This window comes from Buteo buteo, chromosome 1 (genome assembly GCF_964188355.1).
Source record: "Buteo buteo chromosome 1, bButBut1.hap1.1, whole genome shotgun sequence".
In the NCBI taxonomy this organism is placed as follows: Eukaryota; Metazoa; Chordata; class Aves; order Accipitriformes; family Accipitridae; genus Buteo; species Buteo buteo.
Window position 1 is genome coordinate 43902323 of NC_134171.1, and position 26564 is coordinate 43928886.

The 26564-nt window shown below is 37.6% G+C and overlaps 1 protein-coding gene across 1 annotated transcript in view; it reads left to right on the forward strand.

Moving 5' to 3' along the window:
* Positions 1–26564, forward strand: part of SPOCK3 (SPARC (osteonectin), cwcv and kazal like domains proteoglycan 3) — a 231752-nt gene that overhangs the window by 196686 nt on the left and 8502 nt on the right. The window contains exons 7-8 of the mRNA XM_075028940.1: positions 11898–12017; positions 23379–23600. Of these exons, the coding sequence (XP_074885041.1) occupies positions 11898–12017; positions 23379–23600 (342 nt within the window). The remainder of the gene's footprint in view (positions 1–11897; positions 12018–23378; positions 23601–26564) is intronic.

Genomic DNA, 26564 nt, shown 5'->3' on the forward strand with positions numbered 1-26564 from the left:
TGTGGCGCGCTTCTTGATGACCGCCGTATCGCACTATCCATCCTCACCTCATCGGAATAATCGGAGTCTATAGCTGCTGGTACCGCGCGCCAGTTTCGGAAGGGCCCAGCCGAAGGATTAACCCGTTCCGGCCCAGGAGCGGCAGACGGCGCAGTTGATGGCGCAGCAAGAATAGGCACAACAGGGCCAGGCCCCGCAGGCAAAGGCGCAGCCAGCACAGGCTCAGTAGGCCCGGCCCGCACAGGCAACGGCTCGGCCACCACAGGCAGAGGCCCGGCCCGCGCAGGCAAAGGTCCAGCCACCACAGGCACGGGCCCGACCGCCGCAGGCAAAGGCTCAGCCACCACAGGCAAAGGCTCAGCCCGCACAGGCACGGGCCCGACCGCCGCAGGCAAAGGCCCGGCCCGCGCAGGCACTGGCGCAGCCTGCGCAGGCAGAGGCTCGGCCGCCACAGGCAAAGGCTCACCCGCCGCAGGCACTGGCGCAGCCTGCGCAGGCAGAGGCTCGGCCGCCACAAGCAAAGGCTCAGCCGCCGCAGGCACTGGCGCAGCCTGCGCAGGCAGAGGCTCGGCCGCCACAGGCAAAAACTCAGCCTGCACAGGCAAAGGCTCGGCCGCCGCAGGCACTGGCGCAGCCTGCGCAGGCAGAGGCTCGGCAGGCACAGAGTCAACCTGCATAGGCTCGGCAGGCAGAAACTCCGCCTGCTCTCCCGGCAAGGGCGCCTGGTTTCCCTCGCCGGGGGGTGGTTCCCCCGCTACTACAGTTTTTAACTCTCTCAGCTTCCTGAGCTCCCCCTCCGGGGGCGTTCTTTCCTCCCATTCCTTCACCTGACGGTACAAATCCCCCTTAACATCCCCGCCGGGAACCCAGTCCAGGAGGCAGTCCCGCAACTCCTTCAGAAGATCCTGCCGTAACACCTCCCATGCCCGCCGCAGAGAGGGCCCATCCAGTCTCGGAGGTACCGTCTCCACCGGAAAAACCCCTATCTCTGCCGCACCCTCTGAGTCCACGCTATCAGTCAGAGAGGAACCGCTCCGCGAGCCCCGCTCCACAACCACCCACTCCGTCTGATCTTGTCCCACTGTCTCTGGGGGCACTATCCCCCGTTGTTTTCGAACCGGCGCTTCATCCGCAAACAGGATAGCTCGCGCCGCCGACCTGCACTCCCTAGCCTTTTGTCCCACCTTAACTACCCCCTCCACCATGTCCCAAGCTCCTAATCGTTCCGCAGCGCCGTGCTCACCCTCGAGCGCCGACTGAAGCAACATCTCCCGAACCACTCCCCAATGTGGGGGACTAAAAACTTCTGTGGGAGAACTCATCCCTCCCCGGCGCAGCACCCATTGGATGCATTCGCCCGTGGGGCCCCTCCTAATCGTTCCTCGGGCACCCACCTCATTAGCCAACCCTTTCAACACCTTAATCACTTGCGCAAGTTCCATCGTCGCCATGGCAACCGATCACGTCGGGGTCACCACTATGTAGCATTCGCTACATATCAAGGTGCCACGCTTAGATCACTGGTCGGCCCGGACCAGGGAAAGAGACAGATAACACACACAGTGTGAGCGCCAACTTCCGGCTTTTATTGCGCAGTTAATTCCTTTTATACTAACAAGGGGAGGTGGGGTTACAGGTACATCACAAGGCTGCGACTAACCCTCTAACTTTCCGTGACAACGCGAGATCTTCCGAACGCCGACCCCTACAGTAGTATATTGTACCTTTTAAAGGGGGGTGGTCTTTCATATAGTGAGGAACTTTCATGTGAATGGCACGATGATCACAGGACATGAATGACTGGAAACTGCCATGAGCAATCTGATGTAATTAGACCTGCTTTTAGCAGAGGGTAAGAGTTCTGGAGTTCCCTTCCAACATAAATAATTCTGTGATTCTATGATCATGTGCAGTGGTTCCAACACATAGAAAAAGTTGGAATGATCAGAAGTATTGCTTTAGCATACACTGATTGTTAAGTTACCCATCTCACATGGATTAATTCCTAGTTTGCTGTAGGAGGTCATTGATGTGTGCCCTGGTCTTCAGATTGTCCATATGCTCTCTGTATATTTACTTCTTGGTTATTTTATTATATACATGAATTTATTAATATAGTTCTCTCTGATTGTATGTGCTGGGGATGATCTTCTGCAGTTCTGGTTGTCGGGGGTCTGTATCTTGAAACATATGATAGCGTTGTGTGGCAAGCACAACCACATGTTGTGATAGCAGAGTACCACATCGTGTGCCTTCTGGCAGGGCAAGGTACTTCATATCTCACTGAAACAAAGCCTTAATCTTGCTCCTGCAACTTAATCCCACTGGCCATATCGTCAGTAAACCATAGTTTTCAGGCTAACTGGTGTACTGGGTTTGCGTGGCAAGGTTTCAATAGCAGGGAGGGGCTACAGGAGTGGCTTCTGTGAGAAGCTGCTAGAAGCTTCCCCCATACCCGGTAAAGCCAACACCAGCTGGCTCCAAGTTGGACCTGCTGCTGGCCACGGCCGAGCCCAGCAGTGACAGTGGTAGTGCCTCTGGGATCACATATTTAAGATGGGAAAAAAGTTGTTGTGGCACAGAAACTGCAGCCAGAGAGAGGAGTCAGAATATGTGAGAGAAACAGCCCTGCAGACCCCCAGGTCAGTGAAGAAGGAGGGGGAGGAGATGCTCCAGGCGCCGGAGCAGAGATTCCCCTGCAGCCCGCGGGGAATTTCTGGTAGGACTTGTGACCCTGTGGGGACCCACGCTGGAGCAGTCTGTGCCTGAAGAACTACAGCCTGTGGAAGGGACCCACGCTAGAGCAGTTCGTAAAGAACTGCAGCCCATGGGAAGGACCCACGTTGGAGCAGTTCATGGAGGACTGTCTCCCATGGGTGGGACCCCATGCTGGAGCAGGGGAAGAGTGTGATGAGTCCTCCCCCTGAGGAGGAAGGAGCAGCAGAGACACCATGTGATGAACTGACCACAACCCCCATTCCCTGTTCCCCTGCACCGCTGGTGGGGGAGGAGGTAGAGAAAATTTGGAGCAAAGTTAAGCCCAGGAAGAAGGGACGGCTGGTGGGAAGGTGTTTTAAGATTTGGTTTTATTTCTCATTATCCTACTGTGATCTGATTGGTAATAAATTAAGTTAATTTTCCACAAGTCGAGTCTGTTTTGCCCGTGATGGTAGTTGGTGAGTGATCTCTTCCTGCCCTTATCTCGACCCACGACCCTTTTCTTATATTTTCTCTTCCCCATCCAGTTGAGGAGGAGAGTGATAGAGTGGCTGCATGGTGCTTAAGTTGCTGGCTAGGGTTAAACCACAACACTGGCCATTAGTAGATTCGGGAATGAAAGTGTCATATTATGTTATGTTATATACAGACTTCAGGAATATTCTGGCTGTGGGGCACAAAAGCAGACAGATCAATGGGTGAGTTCTACACTTAAATTACTGTTAAACAGTGTGCTAATAATTTCTTTATGTTTGTATGGCTTCCTTCATAATTGTCAGGCCTTGTGCTCTTAGAATTGAATATTGAACTGAGATCTGTTGCTGAAAAAGTAGGGGAAAGTATCTCTTCCTGAAGTGAACAGAGACTCAGGTTCTATCTACAGCCTCATGGTCACATATATTACTGTGAGATGGTACATAGTGTGGGGTGTGTTTATCGCTGGGTTTTTTTTTTTAATAAATCACCTTTTGACCCTTCACTTAACGAAAGCTACTCCTTAATGCAACAGTATCTCAATGTGCTTATTATATGAATATGGTAATGAGTTACACTTGTTAAACTACAGATAATTTTGCATATATGGCTCTATGTGTTTATGTAAAAAGTATATACTGTTAAAATAACCTATATTCTGTTATGTCAGAAACCAAAGACTGGTTTAAATACATTAGGGAATACAATCCATTATGCTAGTCCCAAAATATGTTCCACATGTCTTTATAGCTTTGAGTAGCACTATTTTTACTTCTTCATCAATTAACTTGAGTTGAAAGGCACTGAAAGAACACATACTGATTAGCATTTTCAAATATTCTACTTCCAATCAGTAAATTATATTCAAATGCCAACACAAATTGTAACATTTACTGTATGTGAAAACAAATTGAACAGTTGGTTCCACCTAACATTAAAGTAATATTTATTATAAAGATATTTCTAGATTGGGTACCTGTAAGTTTTCAGATCCTTTCATTTTTTTACATAGCCATATACGTTGGTTTTAAAAGACCGTCAGTTTTTATTAATTCATGACAGGAGACTCCAGTAACCTTTGAGCTAGTGACTGGATTTCACCCTATACAAATTCTCTTAATGGCTACTAGAATTGATTGTAATAGCAGGAATGCCTTGCATTGGCATTAGATAAAAACAGAAGTACTTGTTGGGAGGTTCCTGAGTGAATTCATGTGATTTAATATGCATTTTTTGATTACTGTCTAACCTTCTACAACCTTTACTGTCTGTCTTTCACCATAAAAGATTCATCTCCCAGTCTATCAGGTGAAATAATAGTCTAAATAGATCTGAATTAACTCATCTTGGCCTGTTTTAAATCAGTACAGAGCAATGCGTACAATAATTTCAGCAGCATGTATCTTTAGAAGCTGATCACCAGGATGAAAAGTCCCTAAGCATATTCTAGCATGCATCAACCCATAAATTAATATAACTTTTCATCATATAGCATAACCCTGAGCAAGCATGTTTCAATGGCAAATAGCGTTCTAGTGAATGGAGTGTTAGGCTGATCCTCTCTTGTTACAGAATACAAGGTTTATTCGCATAAATCCATGTGACTTAAGGTGGAATGCTGAGGCAGGAACTGTACTGAGACAGTATACAGATCAGAAACAAAGCCAGATGTAGACATTTTCAGTAAATATACCTGATTTTTTTTGTGACTTAGTGATTTTACTTAAGCATAACTCAGGGTTACGTTGTGCAGCCCAGCTCCTCTGAAAAAAAATTGTGTTTGTAACTGTGATAATGTCTGAATGTTGTTCTCTGCTTCTTACTAGTTTCTGAAAGCTACTTTTTAGACTGGACTCTTTTATATCTGTTCTGTGTTCATCTGAATGTTCTTGGAAAGTTGAACAAAACATTGATAAGTTTCTGTGTGAGTGGGAATTAAATTGTTTATTTTGCTACTTTAAAGGTTATTTTACTACTTCTTTACATTTTACATGTCAAAACAGGAACAAAAATCTGAAATGTGATAAGTGCTTTTAGGAAAAACTTCCATATAGTTGAAGTTATTTGATATTCAAAATTGTATCTAATATGTGGAAGATGTTAGAAAGGATTTTTTACTTTTTTAATAACCCACTTGATAAGAATCTTCAGTTTGTCTGTGTATGTGTGGCTGACTCGATACATGGAACATGAAATAGGATTCTTTCTCTAGTCTGAGGCCCTCAGTTTATTCAGAATGTACAAATACTGCCTTAGTAATTTTGGCCACAGAATAGAAATATGACTTTATTATGAAACAAAAAGTAAGTAAAGATTCCATAGTAATACAATATTATATTAAGAAGTAATATGGTATCTGTGTACTGATTTGATATCGAAATGGTCAAAGAGCTGATAACAAATACTAAGCAGCACCAGTTTTTATTCTTTGAATAACCTAACAAATTCTATTAGTTTCCAGCAATTTTAATCGTATATGTTCATGAGCACTGATATATGTGGCAAAAATCAGTGCATTTTTAGCATTACTTTTATATATGCAGCATTCTATTTTTGCTGGACTGAATGTGAGCAATTAGTCTATACTCATATTTTGTGGGGGCAGAAATATCACTTGTTACCAAAAAATTGCCTGACCATAGTGACTCAGGTACAATGAAGTCATTGCTGACTATCCTCTAAGTATGTATTTTTTCATAAATTATTTTAGTAACTAAAAACCTATGAAAAAATGGAGGTAGGTTTGTCTAACTTCTGATCAACTCTACTTGCTCTGTGCTTCTTAAATAAGACAGTAACATATTTATCACACGTATTCTTTTGATAATAAATTGGCTGTTAAGTAATCTGAACTTTGTATATTTTGTTTTATCGTCTTTTCTTTCTTTTGTGCTATGAAAGTTGGATGCTTCCTACTTTTTAAAGTTTAAGCAGAGGATATTTTAATTTCAAAATAATTTTCAAATCATTTGAGACATGAATTGTATTACCTGCTCTCTGGTTCACTGAAATTGTAAAATGTTTTATAGAGTAAATAATCTTACCCTAGGCTGATGCACAATGTAACACCATTGTGCTGTGATCAGTCTACTGGTGTACAAGTGCAGTTCAAGGTATTGGTGAAAGGAGAGAGAGACTGGGGCGGCAGGCTGCAGCAGGAGCAGGATCCTGTCCTGAATTGCCCATCCCATGGTTTCTCTCGAGATGTCTCTGCTACTCCCGTGGAAGAGATAAGGTAGTGAACCAGAAGTAGTGCCGGTGACAGCTACTTTCCTGAAACAGTAATCTGTGTGTACCTGAGACAGGGACAGGAATGAGAACAGAAAGCTGCTACATCCTCTCCCACACCTACTTCTTACAGTGGCTGCATGTTATCCAGACATCAGCCTCTTCCTTTTCCGGGGCAGGAAGCATAGCAAATTCAGAGGACAAGCAGAAAGCACAGGATGTTTTCACGAAGGGCAAGAAAAGGAAAGAAGAGTTTATCCAAAAGCCTCAAAACAGTGAATCATCCCCATGTCTCATTTAACCTTGCTTAACATTAAAGCTGACAGGCCCATCACCACCTCCCCAAAGGTCTTGTGCTACTTTCTGGACTTACTTTCCCCCAATTTTTTTCTTTTATCACCAAAAATATTTTCTTCCTGAAAAGAGATTTTGTAAAAATTGGACTTTTTGCAAGGTGATAAGACTTGAGACAGCTCTGTTCAGCAGGTTGATAGAGAAACATAGATAATTTTAGGCCATATTTATTATTATTCAATAGTCTATTTGGAGGTTGCACTACATATATAAGTTCCTAAGGCAAAATGTCCCCCTAGACTCTACCTAAGTATGGTACTTGCCCTGCAAGCCAGAAATTGTGCTGTTTTCATAACTTGCAAGTGACTGCTTGATGTGCCACTTAAAATTGTTGCGGGGTGGTGAGTAGTCTGATCAGACTGATCCAAATAAAAAAAATGTTAAGCTTTGAATCAACATTAAGCCAAGCAGTATTCATGATGTATTAGGTTATGGTAGCCCCTATTCTTATGAATAAATTTGAACCATAGTTGTAAAGCACAATTGTACAAAAAGTTGTTCAAGAATAACATTGATCTTGAATTGTCCTGGAATTTGCTTTTAGCTATTCATGCATACCATACAAAACCACTTTAATGGAAATTTGTAAAATATGGTTTCTGCCATATAACATTAGAGTTATATTCAGTTTTGCAATTTGCTATGCATACATATGACAGCTGTAGAGCGGCTTCCAGATTATTTTCCTAATGTAAGAACATGCAAAAAAGCTAATACACAATCTCTGGTTATGTGTTTGTAACTGAACATGGAAGCAGGTTCATGCAAGGTGGACTGTTTCATGTACTGTGTTAATGCTAATTAAATTTATTTGGATTATCTTTGAAATATCAATCATAGTATATTTACAAGTACAACATTTGAAGCAGTAAATATATTAATGTTTAGCCCCAAGCCTGAAAATACTATCATTTTAGATCTTTCTATTCATATAAATATATAATTTTAATGAAGAAAATCTTATGCAAATTTAATGTTAAGAAGTTGACTTTCTAGATGCCACATGAATTGCTACCTATATAAAATATAGTGCAAGCACCATTGTGTGTGAAGAAAGAAGTGTATCCGGTGGTTCTTGTCTGTCAAGTTTTGGCAAACGTCTGTATGAGATAGGACCAAACTGGGGTTTTACTACCCGATTTGCCTTTGGGAACTGTCAAAAGATTAAGTTTTTTCCTTTGAGAACATTCCTCTGTCAAGCCACTAGTCCTCTGCTTCTCTGTGTTACCTGATTTGGTAATGAGTGCAGCTTTCCTGCCACTGTCATGATTTAAGTAGTCCAAGCACCTTGTACCTAATAATTTAGGAAATGGGAGGTCTTGGCCCAAAGGTACTCAAATGCAAATCTCTAACTATAGAAATAGCTTTACTACTTTAAGGAGCTATTTGCCACTACTAATACCTTATGTTCTTACATTCTTATGTAAATCTGTTCTCTGCTTTGTCATTTTCCAATATGAAATATCATGTTCTACTAAGGTCTCTCTCTTTTTTAATAAGTATTTTAATTCTCATGTCAGGATAGTATTAGCTTTTTTCACCAGTAATCACAACATAAAAAACTGAATTATTTTTGTCAGATTCCATTATGTTTCTTAAATGCTTCAGACAATATAATGTAACAATATTTAGAGAGGACCATATACAAGAGTAACCATAGAAGTGAACGAATACCGAAATCAGATGATAAGGAATTAACTTTAAGTAGTCCCAACCAAAACCACTTAACAAGAACCATAAAATGAAAAATACATTCTTAATTATTTTTTGTTTCTTCTTATTCTACTATTTTAATGCTAGGATAGCTAGATCTTGAAAAGCATTCTGGAAAATAACAAGTATACTGAAATCTGAAACTTAAATTTCTCAATAGAAAATTCCAAAAGAGAGAAGGAAAAAAAAGGGTGGTGGGGGGGTCGGAACAAAAAAAAAATTCAATGTGTTTTACTTTCCAGCAGTCAAAATTAGATTGCATGATTAGTTGTTATTTAACCAACTCAAAATTTTAACATATTTTAAGCATCCTGTGGAAATGAAATGATTGATAGAAAGTTTCATGGCAAGAATTCTAATTTGCTGTCTGGTTCTACCATTTAAATCTTTTTCTGAGATACTAGTAAATGATCTAAATGTTCTTTGATAAAAAACTGTGATACTCAAATTTGAAACATGAGACATTGTTATAAACCCATGCTTTAAATCCTTGCTGAAAACACAATTTGTCCATGTAAATTATTGTGTGGATTAGTGTAGTTCTGCTGCATCTCGTGTGTATTTCCCATATAGAAGACATCTACTTTTACTTGACATATTAGAAATGTCATGAACCAAAAATTCACTGTGCATTTAAATTAATAATACAGTAAATGTCATTACCTGCCATGTTTGAGAGCTGACTCCAGCACTTCAGTAGCTACAGGGTATAAAATAGGAAAATGACAGTTTGAATCAGTTTGGTTTGCATTGCCTAGATTTTTGAAGATGATCTATTCCCATAATAAAGTTATCGAAATCATTAAAATGAACAAAAATTATTACAATTTTCTCATTCGTTGTTTTGAGATACAACCCATAATTTAAATTGTCAAGCAAAGTTTGGGAAAAGGGTTATAAGAAGTTGAAGTTGGAAGAATGCCCCTAATCTGAGATCTGATATGGGATGTGTCTGAAGCCCAAAATGTGCCATATGTTCCTTCCATTTTGAAAGGAATGCAATTTACAGGAACACAGAAAACGTCATTTTGTGTCATATTGTGCATGATAGTGGCTAGTACCAGATGCTGAAACAGCAAGCTCTATTTTATTCTTATACCTAATAGCTAAAGAGGCACTATCTCCTTTTCTTAGGGCTTTTTTACACCTTAATGAGCTTAGGAGATGATCCACTTCAGTGTGTCTATTTGGCTGCTTCTACAGAAAGGAGGAATTCATACAGTCTCTCCATCATGCAGCTGCCATGTGCATCCTTCTGTTAGTGTTATTCAAGCTAAGCTTTTACTTGTAGCTGGCACTTCCTCATTCTCTCCCTTTAAATATATATATATACACACACACATACATATATATATGGTTATATGTGTATGTCTGTGCCTGGAAATGAGCTTATGTGCTGGCTTTTGAGTAGATCACCTCAGCATCAGAGGTTAATCAGAGTAGCACTGCATATGGACAAGTTAGAGGTAGATGAAAATAGCCAGGTCAGTGCACCACATTAATGTAGCTATGTTATTTCTGGGACCTGTGGTGGTATTACACAGTATTGTGCATGGTAGATAAATCAAAGCAGCTAGATGGCAGGTCAGGTACCCCTAATGATTGTGCTGTGCTCTATACCCTATGATTCTATTCTAAAAGTCTTTCTCTTAAACCAAGTGGGGTTAGTTAGAGAAGGGAAAAATATTATTCTATTTCACCTGAAATGGGAGGGGAATTGAAGAGCAGCAGGCTGTCCCAAGTTAATACCTGGTTCTTTATGCTGACCTGTCAGCTGGTGCAAGGATTGGTAAAGGAAGGTGTCATTGTAGCAAATGGTAAAAATCCCACAAGTTTGCATTATGTTGTGTAGTCTTGGCTCAGGAGACCGTTTTCATCTAGTTGTTGCAATATGCCATTTTTGAGCGTACATGCCCATATCTCATTTAAAAAAAAATTTTCCCCGGTTCCATATCAAATTATCAGAAAAAAATTTGTTCCGTTACACAAAAGCAAAGCACAATACAAGTTTTATTAAAATGTCAGTTCATAATATATGCAAATGTATGTATAGTTTGCACCTAAGTCTTGAATGGAGAGAATCAAAGTCTCAAGAGAGACTTCAGCAAAGAATGAATAAACAAATGCTTAGATGCCTGCTGTTGTACAGCATTGATAGTTGTTGGCATAATGACATGTTTCAATCTTACTCTAAAATACAAACAGGTATTTCACAGTATTCAATTTAATAAAGTATGCTGAAGGCTATGTCACCAAATATTATGGATTGCTACATAATAAAGGAAAAGTAAGCTAACTAGAGATTTATTTTCAAGAGCATCACTGTGAAGCTCTGCTAACTTAGGTATGAGCTCTTCACATGGTAGCTTAGTCAGTTACTGGTAGACCTGGAAAACAATCCTGATTTGGAAGTGGTAACTGTTTTCAAGGGCAGTGGAAGGTATTTTGTTACCTAGGGAAGCATATATCCAGTGCCTTTCCTGCTTTTGTCATCTTCCAGATTCTGTTATTTCTCTTGTCGTCTCCCAGCTTCTCTCAAACACATGAAGTAGGAAAACAGAGTTCTGGAAGGGATTACTGCTTGCTCCAAGCACACCTTTTTTTTGTCTTCTCCAGCAGCTTGATAGTGAAGGTGAATAGGGCTCCTCACTGCACATCTCCTACCTGCTTCTGCTGCTGGCTTCACTACTAATTACCAGCACTGTACAACACTTCAGCCAGTCTGCTGCTAATCTGCTGCTCTTGGTGCTACAGATGGTCTCTTTGGTCTTGCGTGCTTTTTCTACCTTTGCTGTTGCTGGTCAAAGAAGCCATCCTTTCTGTCACCAAGCGGCTGTACGGTTGCTTGTTTGCAGTAAGAATGTTGGCTTGTAAAACTACATTCAATGAAATAAGCTTTCAGGACACACTTGAAGCACTTTCTCTGTCAACCGTATTGCCTCTTTTCATGCTTCAGCATAGGAAAGCAAACTGGGTGTTCCTGCATTATCTGCCTAAATCACATTTCCGACTTGTTCTGGTAGGGCTTTCATTACTATTGCCTTAATGAACATAGAAATGAAACTCCAAAAGACTGTCATGAAAGAGTCCGCCATACAGCCTCTTCTACAGTAAGATGTGAAAATATCTGTGCTAGAACTGTTCATAGTAGTTTGCAAAGGATGTTTTTAATTTGTAGATATATATAATTCCATAATTGCTTTACACATCAGGCATTTATTTCTGAGGACCTTAATTAGGTTTTGAAGGCAAACCTAAGTAATGAAACTGAACTTTATGAATTGAAGAAAACTGTGGAACATATATGTTTATATTATTTTATATATTTTACTTTTTTTTAGCATAGTTTGAAAAGTTCTGTTCCACACCCAGGAGAAAAATATTAAACAGCTCCGCATTTTGTTTTTCAGTGTGCAGTGACCTGGAATTCAGGGAGGTGGCAAACAGATTGAGAGACTGGTTTAAGGCACTTCATGAAAGTGGAATTCAGAATAAGAAGACTAGGATTGTTCAAAGGCCTGAAAGAACCAGTAAGAGGTTTCTACTTGTCTTATTTGATGTTCTCTTTGATACTTTTCTGTGCTTTTTTATTTCCATTGCTAAGACTTGCCTTATTCTCATGTGCTTTAAGTAGGCATATGTATGAAACGATAACTTTGTGCTTTTCTAAAGCTAATTTCTTATTTATGCCTTAGTACTGATATAAGATGTTCACATTAAACTTTCAGTGTTATTTGGGAGCACTCTTGTTTGTAAGAATGTATGGCAGCTACCATTCACAATGCTTTCATTTGTGAATGCTATCAAATTGTCTAGAGCTTTGGTAGAGCTTGATAATCAGCTGCTATATAAGGAGACAAAACAAAACAATCAAATAGGGATTTTGAGCAACTTTTCCATAGAGAAAAGTGAGTTGCTGAATGGCTAGCCCTAAGAAACAATGTACAGGAGCTGTAGTTATGTGTGACCCATTGTTGCTAGTTGATGCCACTGTGGGTGCTGGTATGGAAAAACACATGGAAAAGAAGCTTGGAAGTGAAAAGGAATTTTCAAGGCTATACTTCAAATTGGAAAAGACTGAGGAGTACTAATGAAGTGGAAACAGTAGGGGGCATAATTTGTTTTTAACCCTCTCAAATATTTAAATAGGTTTTTTGTTGTGGAAGGTAGTAAAGTTTTAAAATGTAATTATCAAAGGGCTTATTTAAAATAGCAATTGAAGTGTGCAATAATAGTTTCAAGAGTGATGTCCTACAGTGAAGGAGAGTAAAATTAGATTCCTTAAGCCGTTAAAACTTTACCTTTCATTAATATGAAGAGCAAACTATGAATTCCTCCAGAGTTTGTTTCACAGAACTTGGCCACCACTGGCTGCTTAGCTTACTTCCTTCATTATTAATTTTTTAAGTACTTGTGATTATTTTTTTTTTTTTAGCTTTTGTTTGATTGCTATTTGTAGCATTACTTTTTCTTTTTTCAAGAAATCCATTTATTTCATTTAATTGGAAATGTCATTTCTTTGTGTGATTTTTCATGCCAAGGAAATATGAATAATTCTGTAAAACACAATAAATTGAAGATGTTTCTGTGTTATCTGGGAATACTTCTCTTAACATTGACAAAAAATGTTTCTGAGGTAAGGTAGTAATACAGTAATGTCACTTTTTATTGATATTGAAAAAAAACACATTTAAAAACATAGATCTCCAATTTACATTCTGGTTGGTGCCCATAACTGGCATGTGATCTGCTTCTCATCCAGTAACGAAAACAACAGAAATACGAAGTTTGCAGCTCTTAAGTAAGCATTTATTGTATAGTAACAAATAAAAAGTATCTAAAAATACAGCTAGTGTTAGCTTATCACTCAGTTAAAGGTCAACTGAAACATTGCATAGGGTCCTGTTTCTTGCTGAATACTCACTTTGTTGAGGGTAACATGCTGAATAGGTAAGGTCAAAAATGCAGCACAGCTTTTTTAGAAGCCTGATAATACAGTAAAAGTTCAAAAAGAAATTTGGGCAATGATAAAAGAAGCAACTGTACAGCTAGCAAGTACTACAGCATACAAATAAAAAGTCAGTGTTTCAAGTAATTCAGTTCTATGTAATACAGGAATGTAAAATTCATAATTAATACTTTGAATACATTGAAACATAGTGCAAGCACAAAGTTCTTAAGAGGGTGAGATTTTTCCCTTAGACATTTTCCTTGGCTTTTTTTCCTTAAGCACACAGGTGTCATCGATAAGACGTAGTATCTATACCTGAGACAGTTATTTGTATCATGATGTGTATGTGGATATATTATACTCACTGACATGCAGTCAAGGACTGTATTTAGGCTTAAGATCTAGGATTTTAATGTGTGACTAAAAATGCAAGAGTGTTGTGGATTTTGGGACCTTGTCAATTTTTGGACCTAGAAATACATTATGTAATCCAAACTGGTTGGTTTGTTTTCAAACTTCGATGGTCACTTACTATAACTTTAGCAACACCCGTAAGATTGACTGGTGTCTACCTAATGTTGATTTTACATCTAGTACATCCTAAATGTTCATGTTTTGGCACTTCATGTACAATGCAGAAGATAATAGCCATCTGTTTAGATTATGTAGACCAAAACAGTTGTGAGATATGTGGGTATTTTTAGAACAGATTGTTCAATTGCATGAAGCACTTTGGTCTGTGAGGTCTGTGAGCATGAGGAGCTCTTCTGCAGAAAATGTTATGGTCTCATTCTGATTAGCTTCCTCCAAAGTTTTGGGGTCTGTGGGATCTTTCCCACCTAACCTGAGCTAGTGAAGGCATCTTTCTAAGGCAGGTAGAGAGATGTATTTGCCTTTAAAAGCCTTCAGATGAGGATCTTTACAAATAGAATTGTTCCAATTGAGGTGAAAAAATGGGTTTCTGGCCCAGTTTTCAGAATATCCTTTTGGAAGCCTTCAAAGTCATGAAGTTCTCTCCTTTGACAATATAAAGAATTCACATGTACTTTAGGAGGTACCTCAAATTTTAGGCACAAGTTAGACTGGATCCTACCCTATTAGTTTTTTTGAGAGAGAGAATCAAGAGTTGATTTGAATGGCTGAGAATAGGCTTTTCAGGGCTCTTTTTCATCAACAGGTAAGGAAATATAAACTGTGTGGAAAAATCTGGTTTCAATGTACTACTGACTTAAAATTTGCTGTGAACATGGTGCTGTCAGAAATGTTTGAATTGCACTTGTAACAAGGTATCACAAATTAATCCTAAACAGCTAGAATGTTGTACAAAATATTAATTGATTACTATGCTGGTTTTAAATTAGATTTTCTGTTTCAAAGAGTTATACCTCTTCAACCTTAAAATAGAGGTAGTGTTGGTACAAGGATGTTGAAAAGTTTGCTATTTGTTACAGAAATGCTAGGAGGTAAACCTGGAAGTTTGATGATAGGCTTTGGCATGTTTAGTTTCTTTTTACTAAAGCAAAGCAAATCAAATTGTAGGAAATGGTTACATGTGAGACATTCAGTTTGTCCTATCTTCTTTTCTTTTTCTCTTTAAAAAAGAGTTTTTTGACAAAACCCACAGTGTTTCACAAAAACATTTGAACAATAACTGATTAGAGTCTAGTGTTTTAGTACTGTGGTCAGTTATTCAAATTGTGTATATCTAATTGTGAAAAAAAATCGCTTTCAAATATAAAAGATCCTATTTGTGCAATATTTACTTGTTTTTTTAAATAGCCAATAGTTACTTGATTGAATTAATTTGACAGGCTACTGCAAAAAGACAGTCCATCTATAGACAGAAAGTGATTGAATGTACGATCAGTAGTTTTCTTTCATTTGTGGATTTGGGGATGAAAAAATTGTTTAAAAACTGGTTTCATTAGTGCAAATATATGGGGTTTATGGTATGTACATTTCTGAACTTCAAAATTTCTCATTTGAGGCAGCAAAAGATACTGTATCTTATGAGAAATTAACATGTCTGTGGTTTAGAAGAAAATACTATGTCACTATGTCCCTGTAAAAACATGAAGAAACAAAAATAATTCTAACCATTCAACATGGTAATGTCCTTTCTAATACCATTAAGAAATTCTTAAAACTGTTCTTCTAGAGCTAAGCTCTTGAGTAGTACCCCATATCAAATCCCTCAAAGTTAGTCTCCAAGGTTGTAGTAGGTCCAAGACATCAGGCACATTAATTTTTAAGTATACCAGGGAGTCCAGCCCCTATTTGGGGATGTCTGAGAGCTACACTTAGAAATAAATCTTGCAAAGAACTTCTTAATCATGTATAACAACCTTAAACTTAGCACATGAGACTTAGTGATCTGTAGAGAACAACAGTTATGACAAAAAGCCACCTGAATGCAGCTTCCCCTTTCAGAGTCCTAATTCTTCTAGCAGATCTCTGGAGTTGTTCATTACGCTTGGGGAGTTAAAAATCTGTTTTGGCACCTTTTCCCCCAGGCTGCCTTTTATTCTTGTCATAGAGTTCCTCACTGAGTAACCATTATGCATTTAAAAAAGCAATTTGTGACATCCTTTCTGGTTGTCTGTTTGCATTTAGGATTCTTCATATTTCAGTCTCTCTGGTGGCACTTGGGACAGGATTTATTAAAAGGCTTGGGCACAGTCCTTCTGACCAAGGTAGATGTGGTGCAAGTTTATAGTGCCTTGCTGGTGCTTTTCAGAGTTGTTCTGGCTATTAAATAGTCCACGTTGAACTGTACGATCATTAATATTATTTCTAAACAAAGCAAACAGTAGTGTTTAAGTTGTTCTGCTAGAGCCATCAATATGCTGGTAACAAGTTAAAAGTGTAAGGTGCCTACATTGTTGTGTTTTTACAAGAGTTGCATAATTTTGTTCACCTGACACTTTTTTCCAAAGCTGAATCTTATTAGTAATGCAGACTAGAATATTTCAAATAATTAATAGGGTTTTATTTCCAAAATCCCTTTTGTGTCCAGATGTATTCAGATTGCATGTATCTGGAAGTATCATTATTATAAATGCTATATAAACACTTAAATCTTGTCCTCAGGCCATTTGTGGTCTAAATAGATGACACAAAGGGGAAAAGGATACTTTACCCCCATACTACAATAATACCCCATTATTATTATTGCCTTGTGGATGGGGAAATAAGGAATTGAAAAATTAAGTGAGATTTTATGTACCTGTTTAAAGTCTTTTAAAGTATTTGTTCTATCTCTGTATTAATTTTGTATGATAAAACTCTAGGCAATGAATGTATCAAATGCAAAGCACAAAAAATACTGTAGTCCCACAAATATTTCTACTAACAGGCAGTCTATTTCTGAAGGATACTTGTGCGCCTTGTCATGTTAGAAGATGAAAGACCAGAGGCCAAAGGTAATAGAGAATCTTCTTATGGCTTGGGACTAGTCTGATTATTTGGAGTCTAATACACTAACAATTTTGAAAATAACAGAAAAATGCAAGAAGTCTGAAAGAAAATTACTTATAATTGGCTTGTCTAGAAGTAGCGTGGTGAGATATTATTACACTAAAATTGCCAAATACCCTTACAAACATGCAGCAGGAAAAGACCAATTTTGTATAGAAAAGGGTAAATAAAATAAACAATTTCAGATTTTTGCTTGGAGGTTTTTACTTAATTCTGACTATCCTAAGTTCCTTATTGATGAAGAGACACAGCTGACATTATGCAGAGATAAATTAAATTTCCCTGATCTTCATTGCTGAAGCATATTTGGAAACCCTGACGTACAGACAGAACTTGCAAGCAGAACACAGTAAGTTTATGCTTACTCCTGTCAGTACTCTCCCATACAGTCATTGTATAGTTATTAGAGATAAAAAGAATTGCTGGTTTAAACATCATTTTTGATGTCTTGAAAATGCTGACTGCCTGAGAATTTGGCTACTTCCTGAGATTATTTCAGAAAATGTCCTGTAAGCTGTACCACAAGGCTGTACAGGCTGGCAACATGAATGATAGTTCTAGTTTGCTGGAAACGTTCTTCCAATTACTTTCTGCATGTGTAACGTGGTGTAAACCCAGGCATCCTTAACACAAGAATCTTGAAGAAGAAATCCAGCCTAGAAGTAATTCTGAGCAAGAATTTTAAATTAATCCATCTTTACTTAGAATTAAGACCTTGAATCAACTAAATCAGTATTGTTGACTGAAGTTTGTTTGGACTCAATCTTTTGTACAGAATTATCCTTATACACAATGTAACATATGCAGACGTTTATTGTAGCATTTTATTCTATTTCTCCCTCTTCAGGTATCTTCTACTTTTCCTTAACAGTGACTCCTATTAATAAAATGGTCAGTCTGGTGTCCCACAGAATACATTTCATCTGAACTGTCAATCTATCAGCAAACCGGTAGCCTCCAGCAACAGGATTCATCTTGATATACTCACCACCTCCCCCGCCCCTAAAATTCTCTAAAACACATTCTGGAAAAGGAGAGACTTCAGGATGCAATGTTTCACAGGTGTTCAAGGAATATTGCAGCTGTGCTTATTTTCTTTCCCTTGTACCTTTTTCTGTAAAATGAGAACCAGTTATCTGAGGTTTATTGTAAGACCTTTGGTACCTTCCCCATGTCTTGCCCTAACCCAGGCTCCGCACTGATCTGTGTAATCATAGTGAGCAGGAATATAGTACAACTTTAGACAGGTGACAGAGAACGTTATGCCTAATACTGTCTCCTTCTTGGGCTAGTATGGAGCCAGATGAGTCTCACCTAGATCAGCACTTTTGTGAACACCAAATACGACAGAAAGCATTCACGTCTGCTTAGTCCTCTCTTTAGTCATTCCTGCTCAGGTCTCTCCTGATAAAACTACATTAGGAAGGAAAACTTGTTCCCAGCTTGTACATGGTCAGCCCCAGCTGTGAGATGCTGTTAACTGAAGATTGTCTGATAGCCAAAATACTAGACAAATCCATCACAAGTGAAAACCTTCTTGCTATGCGGCTTGCACACTAAACAAGTAAAAACCATGGTCTAGATGGCAGGCAGGACTCGAGCAGAGTGCATGTGTGTTTATTCACGTGTATGATTTGTCAGTGTCTTTTATTGTACTGGACAGTATACTGGTATTGGAAAGAATCATGCAGTTTACTTCTCTTGGCATATTAGATAAACAGTTTTATATAATGCATTATGTGAGCCATATGTATGTATGCTGTTTTGATTTCCACATAATGTCAAAAGCTATCTTCCTCAATGTATGCAAGGATTTATTACTTATGAGCTTAATAAGCAGGCAAACAATAGTTTTACCTTGAAAAGCAGATTATATTTACTGAGTTGAGATTCTCCCCTGAGAAATAATCAGAAACAGAGGAGCATTTCAGTTGGTTTCCTTTTGAGGAAATGTTTTGAATGCTAGTGTGTAAGCCATAGAGGAGGGGAATATTTCTCAATAATATTTCCCTTGGGATTGTTTTGACTGAGGAAAAGAGCTTAAGCTGGTACTTCACATTTTTCTAGACAATGTTCAGAAATAGCTGCATAAAAGCTCATTTCATTATGGTATATGGAAATAGATTTCAAATAAGTGGTTAAAATGAGAGAAAATCTTCTTTCATGATGTAGACATCTGAGCAGCAATTTTTGCTCCCCTCATTCTAATGCCCCTGTACTTAATCAAGAATAAATTACTATCCTTCAACTATACTAATTTTCCCCCTTTACCTTCTGCTTTTTGTTTTGTGTCACAACTGTGAAAAATGTTGAAGAACAGCACTCCGGTTGGTAGTCAAAGTGATAATATCTGTAGTCTGTGATTTGGGCAATTAATTTCCTGGTTCTAGGTCACCTGGTGATTTTGTGATTCCTAGTTCTGTATGACCTGACCCCCTCATGTGTCAAACCATGTTAGCAGATGTTAAACTCTAGGTATGTACTTAAGTGCTTTCCTGACTCTTTTTCTTAATTATATCACCTTCAAGAGTGACACCTGTATTATTTTATCAATATTACGGTAGAGGAAGAAAGTCATTGCACAGAGAAAGCACTTCCCATAATCTTAAGTTTAGACAGTTCCTTAAAGGTCCCATAAAATTGAACTAAGAATTTCCCTTTAAAACAGTAACCTCTTAAGGGTTTATAATACAATCATGGAACTGAGGTGATGATCTTTATGTGGTGTAGCAGTTCTGGAGGAGGTGGACTGCTCCATTTTAGATCAAAAAAAGCTTTTTTTGTCTCTGTAAACATGTGCCTGGCTTACCTCTGAAATACTTCAGCTATTTGTGACTGATGGTCATGAAAGAGTTTGGCTTGGTGAAACAAGTCAAATGAAAACTAAGTAGATACGTGATTTTCTCTATTTAAAACACTAAAATTGTAAATACCAGAGAAGAGAAAGAACTAAAAAAAATAGTAAAAACAACAACAAATATACCTGGACTGTAAATAAAAATGCAAACTATTTCAGAAGCAAATTCTGAAAAAAAGATGTAGCATTCGTTACATATCAAGGTGCCACGCTTAGATCACTGGTCGGCCCGGACCAGGGAAAGAGGCAGATAACACACGCAGTGTGAGCGCCAACTTCCGCCTTTTATTGCGCAGTTAATTCCTTTTATACTAACAAGGGGAGGTGGGGTTACAGGTACATCACAAGGCTGCGACTAACCCTCTAACTTTCCGTGCCATTGCAAGATCTTCCGAACGCCGACCCCTACAAAAAGAAACATAAACTACTTTCCAGGTAAAAAGCATGATAGTTTTTGAAAATATTACATCAAACCATTATTTAGTAGAAAGCTAGACCTCATGACCCACAGTGCTTTTTCTCCAGTATATGATGCTATTTAATAGATAGGTTGTGACAGCTTTAATATATGTCAACTTTATTTTTCAGACTTGGAAATAACAAAAAAAGTTTCTTATATGAGATATTATTGTTTGAAGTAGGTTTATTAATTCTGATGTGCCAGCTGTAATATATTTCTGTTTACTAGGAAGTGTATATCATAAATACCAGACTTCAAACTCTATATTTAAATACTAAACCACAGTTATGTTGAACTTTAACTTGATTTATAGAAAACATTAGAACATAATAACATTTTTCTGGTGTTTTCCTGTTGATATCAGTGATTTGTAATAAAATCATCTGGTTTTTAATGATATTGCTGGCTGACTCCAATGCAAATGTTTTAATTTCAAGTTCTGTTCTTAAGTAGGACAAATGTAATAGATAAAAATCCAGTGGGACATCACTGTTAGACACACTTTTTAAAAATCTAAAAGCTATATAGAAAGAAGTGAGAAAAAATTGAGAAATGGGAATAGAGGATGAACTCAATTCACAAGCTAATACCTGGGGAATCAAGAAAAAAAAAGGGGGATAAAATCATCTGCAGTTATATAATATCATTCCAACTTTAATTTAGTGATGCATAAAACCTTTGAAATGTTCAGTGGTCTTTCACTATTCTTCAGGTAAATTTATTTCTATTTAGAGTAAAATTTGAAACTGGCTGAGAGAAATAAAATAAGCAAGCGTTTGAGTTTTTTTCTTTTTTCCTTAGTAGAGTTTATTAAATACATAACACTAGCTTCTAGTGTCCTAAAATACAGAGTACTTAATGATGTGAGTTTTCCAGCATGGACCACAAATTCTAATTTAAAAATACTTTGTCCCAAGCTTGAAAGTGATGCCTCTTTCAATAAATTTAGGCTTAAAATTCCACATGCAGATGTATTAGCTACAATGATCTACTTTGGCCCACAAGATCTGTCCCTGAATACACCTTTAAAGGGCTTTTATTTTACATTCACTTCTAGCTGGCATCTTATTCATTAAAATCTGTCTCCTCATGGTTGCTGTTTTTCTGCAACTTGTCTTACAGTTTGGTGAGCTGGGCAAAATGCCAAATTCAGAAAAATTTTGTGGGCACAAGAATAATTACTCCCTTCATGCAGGTACACAAAAGGCAGGATAGGAAACAGTATGTTTCACATCGACCCTTTTCTGAATCCAAGGTCTTGATGAGGATCTCTAGCTAAAAGCAGGACTAGCAGACAAAAGAGAAGTATCTGGGAAGTGTTAAGAGGCTGTCAGGAACAGAGCCTTAGAGGTAAATAAAGTTATACTGAACATTCATCCTTAGACAAAATGTTTTAAGGTGGTGGAACCTTCCAGATTTTTTCAAATCGGAAACACCTGTTAAGTAATTTTTATATCTTTTACTAATAAAGTTGAATAACATATCTGCTATATATCTGCTATAACATATCCTTATTCATTCAGTCAGGTCCTGTCTCTCTCTGCTCTTCCTAATCCACAAAAAAACATAAGTTGTTTTGTCTTGACGTTTTATTAGGGGCTGGAGAGGAAGGAAGAGAGAGACCATTAGTTGAATGCCTGGCTACGTTTTCATGTTGAACACATCAAAAAGTTTCAGAAATATGAAATGGCTTTACTTTATTTTTTGGGGTTTTTTTCTTTCTGTCAAACAGAAATAATAATGAATGTGGCAGATCAACAGGGAGCAGAAAAAGTGAGACTGCCCTGATAAAAAGTCATAGTTAATTTAGGATTTCAGGGGAAGGGGAGTTTATGTGGTTGTCTGACTTCCATGGGGAGTTTTTGGTGTTAGCAGTTTTCTTTTCCTTTCCAAAATGGTTGTTCTACCCGAAATGGTTGTTCTACCATAGCATGAATATTTCCACATTATATGTATCTAAAGGAAAATCTACTAATTTCTAAATCTGATTAGTAAGTTATCCAAGACCTGTTTTAACAGTAAAGAAACACTTTCCATATTTCTTTATTGTTTTCAGAACAACAGCTAAGGCAGGCAGGCTTGATTTTAACAGCAGTAGAAACTGGGAATTCCTGTGTGGTCTTATGTCAACTTTTCTATAGCCTATTCATGAATCTCATTTTTTCAGTGCTCAGTTTTAGCTAAAAAGTTTTTAGAAGAATAGTATTTAGTAGCACTAAACCTTGTTCTGTATTAGGATGTATACTCAACTGCCTAGCCACATGCACCATAAGCCTGTGGTACAACCCATAGCACATGAACAGGAAAAAATGTGTGTGTGTATCAAATGCAGCTCACATCTTCTACATAGGCAAGAGGCCTAGCAGTTTCTGAATTTCCCATCCATGTCCATATGAAAGTCTGCATGTACTTTACAGTTGATGCAGGAAAAACAAACATGAGGTCTGACCTCTGGCTACAGGAATAATTAACTCAGCCTGTTCCTGATGGCCCTTTTTCCAAGCAACAATTTAAGAAGATGTAAGCTCTATTAGTAGCTCTGATACTGGCAGCCAGCTGCTCTTAGCAATCATCTCTTCCATGGCCTCCTCCAAGATAGAAAGTACTTCAGGTAAAGATAAAATATCATAACTTCCAAGGCATTGCTGAGGCTGAGTATTGTGTTCCTTTTTCATAGAATTGAATATATGTTACAGGAAGAAAAAAAATGGACTCAACAAGTTACGTGGAATTTATTCTCTTCTTAGTTCTGTAAACATTGCAAAACCACTTAAGCTTCACTCTCCTGATTTATAATATCACTAAAATTCCTCAACAGAATTATTTTCTAGGAAATCAATGTAGAACATTTGTTATACTGTGTGTGCTATAGGTATAATGTTTGACAAGAAAACTCATATTTCTAAATGCTTTGAGACTGATGGTGGGATTAATTTGTTTAGCAGGTTAATTTAATGATTTTTTAAAATGAACTGACGTATAATTTATACATAGTACTTCAACAGCATACACTGTTTACGTACTGTATCTGTGTACTGATGGAGCAGTTTCCATGATGCAGCATTCTTTTGTGGTGGCTGAGCTCAGCAGCTGCTAGATCTTTCCTGATACACGATTTTTTAATTTTATTTTTTTTTTCCTCTTAGGATTTGATACCAGCATTTTGCCAATTTGCAAAGACTCCCTTGGCTGGATGTTTAACAGGCTTGATACGAACTATGACCTGTTGTTGGACCAGTCAGAACTTGGAAGCATTTACCTTGACAAGAATGAGCCATGTACCAGGGCGTTCTTCAATTCTTGTGACACATACAAGGACAGTTTGATATCAAACAATGAGTGGTGCTACTGCTTCCAAAGACAGCAAGGTAAAAGATGAGAACAACCTGCATATGTATATGATTGACCTTTTTTGTAGTGCTTTATCTTTTTTTAACATAGTAAGAAGATTACAGTGAACTACAGACTCTTAAATGCTGTACCGTGAATTTGTGTTAAGGTTTTTGACCTATTGTGAATACCTAAAATGAAGTAAAAAAAAAAAAAAAACAAACCAAACAGGAAAAAAAAAACAAAGAAACAATCCAAGCTAAATGGAAAGGCTTGCTAGAAATTCAAAGATTCTAAATAAAGTGCAAAAGAGTGGCTAATGCTTTTACAGCAATATTGTTTCTCATGCCAACTTCCAGTAAGTATGCAGAGAAAAGCGACCAAAATAAAGAACAAAATTACTTAAATTATTTCTTTCCCAATCTACTTCACCTACATTATAAAATAAACTTTTTTATTGCTGAAGTAGGGCATCTTAATGTTCCATTTTGTGAGCCTATTAAAATAACTGAATGAACATTATGGATAAAGTTATTTCCAGTCATTTGGATTTAAAACCAATTGATTTTTATTGTCTAGATGAATCTCTTGTTAATGTCCTGATGTGATTTTGTTAAACAAATAAACACAACCTTAAGCATTATTTTCCTGAGTATCATATAACAATTTTAGATCTAGGTGAGACATCACATAAATTATATAATCAAACTAGTTGTAATGAATCAAAGAATTTACTTATTAAATATTGGCTGAAACTGGACAGAATTGCCCCTTCATTTTTCTTACTAACATAAGGGAGATTTTCAAAGGGATAAATAGCAGCCAGGGTCCAAATTTCTACTGCCAGCAGAGGAGATAAGACTGATTTGGTGAAAAGTTCGCAAAGTTAGTTCAGCCATTTTGAAAATTTTAATATCAGTTTTTAAATCTCAATTATGCCCTTAAAACTCTCCTGATAAATTCCCGTTAGCATGCAGCATCTATGGTTTGACTCTGATTTCTGTGGAAATAAAGATTCATGCCACATCTGCCAGATGTAAATCTGAACAAAAATAAAGCTGTACTTCTGTAGATACATACTAAATAGCAGACTTCTTTTCTTTGGTAACTTTAGTTAAAAAGTTAACATTTAATCTTTCAAAACACCTTGTTTGTTTTACAGTAGAACAATATTTTGGCTTTTATTTGTATAAGCGTGCATGTACTGCTAACAAAATTAGCAAATGAAAAATAACCCATCCCAGAAGTAAAGTAGTTCTTAAAGTAAAGAGCATAACATGTTTTGTTTGGTTGTCTTCAAAATAAAAAAAACACCACCACAATCATTTCAGCTTAATATATAAACACCCTAACTACTTGGAGGGCAGCATAATTCTTTTCAATTCTCAGAGAAAGTACAACACATAACATGTGGCCTAGTATGGTCCAAGGCTCTTCTACCAATTTCATATAAGTTGTGTAGAGCATAACCAGGAGATTAAGAAAGCACTTCTACAGATTAGTTTCAAGTAGTTTTGCATTCTATAGGCTATAAATTCTGTTTGTCTAAAGTATTTGCTCAGTGTACTGCTAGAACCCAAGGATGGTATTGTAAAGACTTATCTAAACACTGGTGAACTATATTAATGGTACCCTGTAGGCTGAAAATCTGGGATCCAGCTTTCAGTGACACTGATTCTCCCCATTGAAGAATCCAACATCATCAAGCTTTTCTTCCTTTTTCACCAGTTTCCTCACTGTCTTGACATGGTGGTGTGATAAGGTGCTGATTTAAAACAGATTAGATAGCTTGTGATACCACAGTGTGTTTGAGCATATAGCAAAAAAAGTTGTATCCTCAACTTTGTAAATGAGGTGAAATCTGAGTTTTGGCAATCCTTGCACATTAAGCATGCACTCTATCCCTCCAAATTAACACTGTCAACAAAATCTATGGTCTCCTTTTTTGAAGATGTAAGGAGGAAAAAAAGCTTGTAGTATTCTTTTGTCACATCTTATTATTAGCTCTTGCACAACTATCTGAGTGCTAACTGCCTAGTTTATTAGTGACCCACTGAATTCTCTATTCATAATTTGCAGTGGTATGCTAAACCTTGTAATATGTTTATGTTTGTTATGTCTTACTTGATTGAACAATGTAAATAAGATCTTTAACTAGAACTTTACTATTAATAGCAAAGAGATGGCTAGGTAGAGAAATTCAGTGGCTTCTTTCTGATGTTTACTAAAATAAGTTGATATTAACAGAATGCTTCAAGCCATGTAGACAGTGCTCTCTATTCATTGAGCTTAGTAGGTGTTTTCTGGGCAGATCTACAGTTTTACGGCACTGCTGTTGATTAACAATGTTCAAAATGAATACAAAATTTAGTCAACAATGTGTATCATACTGGGATAGAAATTCCATTGTGCTTTTATAAAATACATAGTATTTGCTTGAGTCATTATCTGAGAAGCCCTCTTGCTCTTTGATCTTAGCTTCACAGTTCAAGACTGCCAAGATCAGACAAGTACTTGCAACTCTTCTCATTCTTTCTTTCTGCTTGAGTTCTGTCATGATGTATTACAGTACACTAGACCCATTACTGCACATCATTCACAACTTCTAGTCAATATAAGCAACTTCTTATGAATACTTAAGTCAGATGTTTGTTGCTCAGAAAAAGATCTGTCCTGCCTTGACTAATGCTTAAACACTTATGTACGGCTCACTGGTGCTTATTGCATTTTGTCTTGGCCTTATTCTGCTTTAAGTGTAGTTTGGTATTTCTCAGATACATCCAAGACACTGTAATGCATTTCTGCAATACTTCAAAATCTGCACTTCTCCAGTGCTCTTTGCAAGTCTTCCTGTACACTTTGGCCGCCTCTAGTTCCAACTACAATTCATGCAAGTGCTTCAGTGCTCATCTTCTGAACTTACTTTCTTAGTTGTTTGATGCTAGCTTAACTCTTTAGTGCTTATCTAAATGCTGAGGCACTTGCAGTGTTGGCCTTTTTAC